At 44.4% G+C, this 9,512-nt stretch overlaps 1 protein-coding gene across 4 annotated transcripts; it reads left to right on the top strand.

Annotated features, from left to right (window-relative positions):
• On the top strand, positions 1–9,496 carry eya3 (EYA transcriptional coactivator and phosphatase 3). 4 transcript variants are annotated; one of them, XM_086015519.1, is made up of 19 exons: positions 2–166; positions 2,328–2,427; positions 2,645–2,694; positions 2,777–2,871; positions 2,951–3,013; positions 3,098–3,146; positions 3,224–3,333; positions 3,604–3,741; positions 3,899–3,984; positions 4,068–4,233; positions 4,360–4,529; positions 4,634–4,717; positions 4,796–4,885; positions 4,994–5,052; positions 5,176–5,336; positions 5,731–5,845; positions 6,367–6,488; positions 6,668–6,768; positions 6,880–9,496. In XM_086015519.1, the coding sequence occupies exons 2-19, from the start codon at positions 2,404–2,406 to the stop codon at positions 6,958–6,960; spliced, it is 1,764 nt and encodes a 587-aa protein (XP_085871645.1). In that variant the 5' UTR covers positions 2–166; positions 2,328–2,403; the 3' UTR covers positions 6,961–9,496. The 4 variants fall into 4 exon arrangements, with proteins under 4 accessions (XP_085871648.1, XP_085871645.1, XP_085871646.1 ...); XM_086015522.1 differs by lacking the exon at positions 3,604–3,741 and having other exon boundaries at positions 1–166; XM_086015520.1 differs by lacking the exon at positions 2–166 and having other exon boundaries at positions 2,552–2,694.
• The last annotated feature ends 16 nt before the right edge of the window (positions 9,497–9,512 follow it).

The following is a 9,512-nucleotide window of genomic DNA, read 5'->3' as shown; positions in this document are numbered from 1 at the left end:
CACCGGGGGACGCTGGAAATGTGACTCGAAAATGTGCGCATGCGCAGTTTGCGCAGCAACGCCAACTTCCTGCAAAATAGTGCTCCCTATCAACAGACAAAGCTTAACACTTTGGCTTCAATTGGAGATGCGTAAATGTTTACGTTGTGACTTCCCACCTTCAATGGTAAGACTGGTTTACTGATTGCGCCACTGGAATGCGTTGCTCTTTTTCCAGTTAGCTTGGAAATTTTTGCTGCGGCAGCAGGAGTGAGATGCTTTGCACGCTGCCATTTCAGTGCCCGCTCCTATGGCGGCCGAACCCGACTAATGTCTGGAGCCGAAAACTTTTAAGCTCGTGCCAAACTCACGACCTCACTGCCAGTCCGACTAGCGTATTGCTCATGAACTAATACGAATAAATGACGCAACGTGTAAAGAAAAAGGCATCCGATTTTGCAATTTGTGAAACTTTACTAAGCGCGTAACTAAATAGCAAACATCGTCCACAGCGATCGCGCTATAAATACTAGCCGTGCTAGCTGTTCATAACGTTAGCGAAATGGTAAACAAACCGATCACGATCCTGTGTTGTTGTTGTTACTTCGCTCCAAATCGACGCCAACCGCGCTAGCGGTTTTCAGGAATTAGTCTGGTGCCGTTTCACCTTCATAGACTACTCTCCCCTCGGCCGGGTTATTTGCTGGTTCCTGCTAACCTAACGGTGGTCGTGGACTTCCAGATGGAATGGGGACGAACTGCTCCTTTAGAAGGTCAAAATGGCAAAGCGATATTGGAGAGATGGGGTGGTGCAAATGGGATCCGCATACAACACCAAAACATTACTACTAAAATGGGTCAGAACGCGATAAAGGTGTTACTTATCCTCATAGGGGCTACTTTCAAATTGTGCCTATGCAAAAGGTTAAAAAAAAAATGGTGTGGAACAACACTAACACTGCATAAATATGTCATCAGATAAAACGTTTTTTGTTTTCTTATGACTAAAACCTGTAATATAATGTGGAGCATTTAAAACTAAGCTTATGCTGTGTTACATAGTAATTTGCAAGTAACAAGACTTTTTTGTTGTTGTAACACAACACGATTAACGAATACTAAAAAATTCCCAGGGGCAGCAGTATCCGATTAGGTGGTTAGTATGTGCTATGATCTGTTGGCTCTACTATGACATCACTATTTTTCCCCTCAATATCTTTCCTTTATCATACAGATAACTGATATGTTTGTGCTCAGAAACAATCTCCCTTATAAGAAGCCATGTTCTGTTATCATCACACATCTCATACAGTCATAAGAGGGGGTCCTCATGTTTACAATAAGAGTTCTGTTCTTACAGCAGCGCTGTTGCCCAAATGTCTAGGTAAGTCGGAACATGTAGTCAAGTCATAGTTGCAGTAAATTGTATGAAAAATACCTCTTATTGTTGAATACAAAACAATCTACTGAGAAGGAGATAGCCGCCTATCTTGTGCCAATCGATATTTTCTTCTTCATTGAGTGGAAATGATGATTCACGGTGACTTCTATTCATTAATTTTTTGACAATGGTCATTTAAAAAAAAAGTCTAGTCCAACAACTGGTGGTTTATTGACAATAAAGATGTTGCTATAGTGTTTGAATCGGCTATTTGAGTACAGGTCAGCATAAGATGCGATTCCTTTGTGTGTGTCGATGAATTTCGGTGGCCTTCTTTTCCACCGGGTGTTATGTGTTCACTTATATATATCTTGTATAAGCTGACACATGCTTCCCATTGGACCCAACCCCTGGAGGTGGCACACTTTTGCTCCAGAACGTGCCGCGTTCTCTGCCTCACGCCTTGGCGTGGTGTTGAATTAGCCGTCTGACCTATTTTCAGCTCCTCTGTCCACATTATGTCAGATACACGTTCCACGTCGCCTACTTTGACGGGAAAGGCCAGTTAAGCGAGCCGAGCGATGGAACAAGGTTAGATCTTATCCCCTTCCCCCCCGCGCCCCCCCGGGGTATCATCTGAACCGGCAGCGTCCACCTGAGCGAGAGTGTTTTTGTTTTACGGCAGTTAGGTCACATGTAAGTCGGCACGCTTCCCTAATCCGGCGCTAAGCACGAGAGTGGCGGGCAGTAAAGCGACGTCAGTCACACCTGCCTCACCTGTAGGTCTCGTGCAGGATATGTGACCCCGACGCCCCACTTCCTGGGCTCCCCGTTGGGGGTGGTGCATCCATGTGTGTTTACGTGTCAAGGGGAGGGGAGAGTTTTGCATTGGGGGGAAAACTACATAAGGCGTCACGTCGGTCCACCTTTCAATTGTCTCCTCTTCCCCTTGTGACTGTTGACGCAGGGTCCGCACAGAATCCCCAAGTCCAGAGAGTAGGCTGTGACGGCGCGCTGTCTTGTCGGGTCGCTCTGCCGCAGAGATGGATGACTCGCAGGAGCTGCCGGTAAGTGTGCCCGCATGAATGACTAATGATTTGAAATTGGGCGGCCCTCTACTCTCTCACCGTTTGCCATCATTTCTCAAGAAAGCGTTCTTTCAATCTGCGTTTATCGTCTCCTTGCTGAAAGCATCCTGTGAGCTTTTAACGCCGGAATAGGTTGCGGAGCTTCGGCTGTATCCTCCTTAAAATGGAAGAGTGAATGTTTGGTTTGTGGGCGCAGGCGAAGAAAGCCAAGCTGGATGTAGACGGTGGACTGGAGAAAGAGCAAAGGTATGGGGGGGGGGGCATTAAACGTGGCTCATTTGGCGAAAAACCCTGTGGGCTAAAACCAAGCATCTCGATGCGCTTGTAGTAATTTGGGAGAGGATGGAAGCCCGAATGCTGTGCTAGCGCCATCGGAACAGGGAAGCTCTTACACTGCCCTGTCCATCTCGCAACTTGGCACACGTGAGTCCAAAATATGGAGAAAGCTGTGAATGCGCACAAGTTCAATTGCGGAGTATGGAATCCTTGCTTCTGATTGCAGGGGATCGGGAGTCTGAAGGCGAGATCGGAGCAGCACCCCAGGCGAACTCGTATGCGCACTCTGGTATGAACGGGATTATTTTCCTGCCGTGATTATTCTGCTACATTGCGATGTCGATTTTCAATTTGATCGTTGCTGTCTTAACAGACACAACAGCCGGGTCGGCATACACCCAGCAGGTCTATGAAGGAAGCAAGTGAGTACGCAGCATTTAAAGAAATGACCATTTCTTGTCATGTATGCACTTGAGTACTGATTGTCTTTGGTTTTTAGCGCTGTGGTGACATCATACCCGAGCCCGGTGGCCTTCCCCCCGCTGGCTCAGTCTGCTGTGTATTCAGCTTTTCCACAGTCAGGCCAAACGTATGGCCTCCCGCCCTTTGGTTAGTCTTTTTTTTTTTCTTCCCCCCCCCCTCCTTTCCTAACACGGTCTGCTCACTAAAAACACAGCATCGCACCTTTGTCACTTCGCTTTAGTAGCCTCACTCTGCTTCTGCACTGTGGAATCGATTTGCTTTCGGGTTTTCTGCACCAAAACACAAAGCCCACAGCTTTGGCGGGAGGATTTTTCAACTCCTCGCTGTCTCCAATAACCCCCTTGCCGCCTCTTTCCCTTTTTTTTTTCTGCTTTTATTGCTGTCTGTCATCTTTAGGTGCTATGTGGCCAGGCATAAAAACAGAGACAGGTCTGCCAGAGGCGCCCTCTGGTGGCCAGCCTGGGTTTCTCAGCTTCAGCACCACATATACCTCAAGCCAGCCAAGCCAGCTGCACTACTCATACCCCAGCCAAGGCAAGCCGCAGCATCACTTGCTCGGGACAATGCTGTCACACTCTGCAAATTTTCTGTAGGAGAGTGTGAATTTTCAGCATTCTCCTCTGGTGAGATCGCCATGTGGCTTTTTCTTCCCCGTCGCCTCGATTGAAGTCTGTCGCGCGTTCCTCTCCAGGCTCAAGTTTCACAACATCCAGTGTGTACTCCAACATCCCATCAGCTACAGCTGCTACCACAGCATCCACCACGGTGGCGCTCCAAGTAAGTGGTTGATTCTTTTTTTTTTTAGTTTTTCCAAAGCAAGTTGTCTGTTTTTTTTGATGGAGTGACATAATCTTTCTCAGGAATTTAGTGGCTACAACTCTCTGGGACAGAGCCAGTTTTCGCAGTATTACAGCCTGCCTGCCAGTTACGTGCCGGCGGGCCTGCCCAACAGCGACGACCACGGAGCCGCCGTGTACTCGGCCGTAAAATCAGAAGAGGCCGCCTCAGCTGGACTACCTCCCAGAGGTGACTTTGTCGGCCTCACATTGAATCCTCTCATTTGAGGAAACTGTTGCACTAGCACTGCAAATCACACTTGAATATAGAAAGTTAAGACTTTTTATTTATTTATTTTTTTTGCCCCTCTCTAAGATGCGTCCCCACCAGAGAATCTCCCAGCAGGGGCGGCCCTGCCCACCAGCGTGTCTCATCCTGCTGGAGCCAAAGACCAAGATGAGGTTGGACGCCGGAACTCGATGGGAAAAGCTAAAGGAAAGGCCAAAAAGTGTGACAGCTCCCCACCTACTGAAAACGACCTGGAGGTAATCATGCCGCTAATGCATTGCATCAATGTGACAATAATGTTTTAGAATCCATAGAGGTCAATAAATATTGCCTTTTTTTTTTTTTTTTTTATATATATAAGCGCATTTTTCTGTGGGATCTGGATGAGACCATTATTATATTCCATTCACTACTCACGGGCTCCTTTGCGCAAAAGTTTGGCAAGGTATGTTGACGCAAACGATTAATAAAAGTAGCTAAGATGACTTATGTATTTAGAGCTGCTTTTTTTGTACGGCATTAGGACCCGGCAACCATGCTGAACTTGGGCTTGCAGATGGAGGAGTTTATCTTTGAGTTGGCCGACAACCACCTGTTCTTCAACGACTTGGAGGTACGGTGGAATGCTTTGACAACCGAGTCCATACGAACGTAAACAAAATGTATGGATATGGATTCTATCATACAATTTATGACAAGGAGGTCTACTTTCTGCTTGAAGGAATGTGACCAAGTCCATGTTGAGGATGTAGCCTCCGACGACAACGGGCAGGACCTAAGGTGCTTTTTTTTGCGGGGGGCGGGGGGACATTGAACCGTGCCAAAATAGCATTTTATAAAAATGATTTGTGATTATTTGGATGGATTTTGTCTAATAAGAAATACTTGTGCCGTGTTTCTTAGTAATTACAATTTCTTGGCGGATGGATTTAATGGCCCCAGCGGCGGAGGGGCAGCGGGAGCCACGACAGGCGTCCAGGGAGGTGTGGAGTGGATGCGCAAACTGGCCTTTCGCTATCGTCGCCTAAAAGAGATTTACAACAACTACAAGGGAAATGTGGGAGGTGAGTTTACGCATTTATTTTTTTTCCCCGCTCGGGAAACCATTTGAGTAATGTAAGTCTTAAATTTCCTTCATAGTGGTCTTTAGATGGCACGCATGTACCCTAATGTGACCAGTGAGCGTGTTTAACTAGTTCCAAGTGTTCTAATACATTTGCAATCAGCCCATTAAGTCAGACTTTGTACATCAAACATCTTTCAGCCAAGATAAATACAGAAGGGTTTGTTTTTGACTGTTTGTTTACTTATGACTCTCGTACCTGACAACTGCAAACTAACAGAACTTCGTAACAGATGTTTGGAAACTGTTACATTTACGCAGTGATGGTTATTTAAAAAAAAAAAAAAAATTTTAAACGTGAAATGTGGTTTTAAATGTTGCTGCTCTCCTGGCAGGCCTGTTGAGTCCGGTGAAGAGGGAGCTGCTTTTACGGCTTCAGTCCGATATCGAGAACGTGACCGACTCCTGGCTCAGCACAGCGCTCAAGTCTCTACTGCTCATCCAGTCCAGGTCTGCTGTTAATAACACTTAAAGAAGAAGTCAACCCAAACATATTTTTTCCAAGAATATGTTCCCAGCAAGCCCACTAGTTGACATGGCATTGTGATTAATATTGAGTTTGTGGAATTTGAGTTAAGCAGCAAAATCCACCCATTTTTAGCCATCTCAGGGGGCGGCCATTTTGTCATTTCTGTCGACTGAAAATGACATCACAACTACTCAGCGGCTCAGCTTCAGAAAACAGGTCAGCTGTGATTGGTCGTTAACTGAGCCCTGAATAGTTGTGATAGAAGTGACAAAATGGCCGCCCCCCGAGATGGCTAAAAACGAGTGGATTCTTATTTCACAAACACAATATTATCGAAATGCCTTGTTTCAACTGGTGGGCTTGCATAGAAACATATTCTTGAAAAAACTATGTTTCGGTTGACTTTGTCTTTAAGGTTATCCCTCCCCCCAAAAAATCTTTCATGTTTGCTGTTCAGTTACGGTCTATAATGAAGTTGTTATTGTCTTTGTTTCACCGTCAGGGGGAAGTGTGTCAATGTCTTGGTCACCACTACTCAGCTGGTACCAGCGCTGGCTAAAGTGCTGCTCTACGGCCTGGGAGATGTCTTCCCCATAGAGAACATCTACAGCGCCACAAAAATAGGTACAGCAAAATTCAGGCCTGTTAAAAAAAAAAAAAAAAGGACGCATTACTCATAGATCGTACGGAAATGTAATCTTTGTTTTAACCAGACTATTAGGAACATGAGCGTCATGCACGTCTATCATGTGATAATATTCCGCAAACATTTTTGAGAAGTGACTAATGTCTTTTGCTTGCAGGCAAAGAAAGTTGCTTCGAGAGGATCGTCTCTCGCTTCGGGAAGAAAGTGACTTACGTTGTCATAGGCGACGGGCGCGATGAAGAGTTTGCAGCGAAACAGGTACGCGCAACATTGAACGTCAAACTTTGTCCTAACGCGCAAGTTGAAAGTTATTATTAGTATTGACGCATGAAGCTAATTACTCCAAATTGTTTTTGTCGCCCCACGTAGCACAACATGCCTTTCTGGCGGATCTCGGCTCACGGCGACCTGGTGTCCCTGCACCAAGCGCTGGAACTGGACTTCTTGTAAACAAAAGAGGCGGCAGTGGCGGCGGCGGCACATTTAAAACGGGATTAAAATCGAGCAGCCAGTTATTGTTTCTGGACGGACACCGATCAAGAATCCTCCGCGCCTCCAACGCTGCTCACATGCGTATTTCACAGACAGCTGCGGGCTGACTGACAGACGGTCAAAAGGAACTGAGGTGGAGCCGACTGTGAGGAACAGACGGAGCAATCCGGTCGGCTGCTTTCGATGTCCTCGTGCACAGCACTCCCTATTCTTTGGCAGCTAATCTCGCCACAGCAAAAAAAAAAAATTGTACTCATTCGGACGGAGAAGGGACGATGTCATTGTTTGATCCTTTTTAATTCTTTTAGGTTGAAAAATATATAAGTCTCCCTCCTGATTTCAAATTACCAAAGGGCCTTTGCTTTATGTGCATACATTTTAGTTTGCATTCCAAATGTTTAATCCATTTCTGGGCTCATTTGCACTCGTTTTGTTTGCACTCATTTTGACGACATCCATCAAGGACAGTGAGCCCGCGCTATTCGTGGGCGATAGGAAACAAGCCCTGCAGCTAATAAGGAAAAAAAAACGGGAGTAGCTGACCCCCACCAGAAAGGATTACAATAGCATTTAATTAGCACAATGGCGGCAAAGCACTATTTATCCAAATAAAACTCCTCAACTCAGTTATTTGACCCCAAGATGGCGGCAAAGTACTATTTTGGGGGGCAGGGGATCAAACAAAACCCTTCAACTACTTCAACATAGTTCGGGAAAGTCGACGATCGAATATGCAGGTGTTCACTGTTATTGATCATCCGTTTCCTTATTAGTTTGCATCTCGTGTCGCCACTGCATCGTTTGAGATGAGGAGCTATAAGAAGGAACTGTCTGTGTCCCACCACTGGCGTAACCTCACAAGTCTGCAGTGTGATCTAGTAAGAAGTGAGAATCAATTCAATGTAGTGTTACAAAAGGTTTTGACCCTGTGGAAATGATTCATCTGGAGTTTTCAGATGAGCTGAAATGTGTTTACTTTATACTTTTGGGGGGGGGGGAATTTTCCCACAGTGACATCCATCATCAAATACTCAACTTTTGGCCCTTTGGCTTTCTCATAGCACAAGCCCAAGTGTCCTTCAATAGTGTTCACATATGGAACATGGTATTCAAGGATTTGTTGGCCTTTTTTTGTTTAAATAAGTAGATAAGAACGTGACTCTTGTAAATAATTATCGAAGTCACAATTTGTGTGTATTTTTTTTTTTTTTTTAACTATGCCATCAGCCTGACTCCACTCACACACACCGAGTCCCCCCGCCTCCCACCTCTTTTCGGAAACGTCCATCCTCATGTCAAAATGTAGCAGAGAAATAGTGCGGTTTGGCAAATCAGCTCCTGAATAACCGTCTAGTCACATTTATCCTCCGAAGTGCTTCATTCCTGCAATCGAATGTCAAACCAAATGTTAACCAAAAACTAAATGAATCGAATCCGTAAGTCGAGCAATTTTGGGTGTGAGTTGTTTACGTCGTGAAGTGAATAGATTTGGACTTGTGGTCAAATGTAGAACGATAAGCTTGACATTGTCATGCAAACGGTACAAATAAGATGTGCAATACATCTTTCCGTTGCTCATTAACTATAGTTTCAAATCTAAGGGGGCTAGGTCAACTTTGTGTCCACACGACATGATGACTGAACAATTTTGAGCCTGAAGGTTTCGTCTTTACTCACTCGCAGCTTTTGGACCGTTAAGAATGTGTAGTTGTGTGCATTTGTTTGTGTGTGTTTTTTTTCTTTGCATATTTATATTGTGCCTTTAACCATCTGTATGCATAATCTCAAAGGGAAAAGTTTTTGTTTAGTCCTCGTAACAATGTATTGTTATCCTAAGTGTTATATTTCTCATTTTTTTAAATGCTGTTTTTTGTTTGTCAGGAATTCAGAACATTTTTGGAAATTCTTTGAAATTGCATTTTTTTTTCTCGGTTTAGATGTCAGCAACTTCGTGCGGCATTGGCAAGCCCTTTTGTTTTAAATGTACTCGAGGGGAAAAAAAAAATCACAAATCCTGTGTGCTTTGTAAGGTTGTTGAATAGACTCATTTGCATTATTAGTTGCTGTGACATCATACTGGCTTGAAGACAATCAATAAGTACTACATGGTATTAGTGGCTCAGATTACTAAAAGTGGTAAAAAAAAAAAAAAAAAGCAAGTTGAACAAAGCATTGGGATAGTTTTTGTTCACTTTATGTACACTTGACAGAGTGGCGCTACCATTTCTGTTACATGAAACAATTCTGTTCTGTGATGACTGCATGCCATGTCTGTTTTAAAGTAAACAATGGGGATGCAATGTTAAAAGTACAATGTTATTCAAAGCTTTTTTCCCTTTAATCCTAAAGTTTGCTTTTTTTTTTTTTTTCTATCATCTCATGGTCAAGACTCATGGGGGTCTTGTAGACCATCCGTAGCTGTTTAGGACCTTAACACATCTCTGTCAGGATTTCCTGTTTCTCTGATAAAGTCAGTATATTGTAAATACGCTGACCAGTGTCTTTGCATA

Source organism: Filicampus tigris, chromosome 18 (assembly GCF_054856515.1).
Source record: "Filicampus tigris isolate MCC_2025a chromosome 18, RoL_Ftig_1.0, whole genome shotgun sequence".
In the NCBI taxonomy this organism is placed as follows: Eukaryota; Metazoa; Chordata; class Actinopteri; order Syngnathiformes; family Syngnathidae; genus Filicampus; species Filicampus tigris.
Note: the sequence above shows the minus strand (reverse complement) of the source record. Positions and strands in the feature narration are given on the sequence as shown.

Bases quoted from the DNA above. Each gene is read 5' to 3' on its own strand.
- eya3 (XM_086015519.1), top strand. From the start codon at position 2,404: ATGGATGACTCGCAGGAGCTGCCG. The intron at 2,428-2,644 runs GTAAGTGTGCCC...TTGTGGGCGCAG, and splicing joins ATGACTCGCAGGAGCTGCCG to GCGAAGAAAGCCAAGCTGGA. The intron at 3,985-4,067 runs GTAAGTGGTTGA...AATCTTTCTCAG, and splicing joins CCACCACGGTGGCGCTCCAA to GAATTTAGTGGCTACAACTC.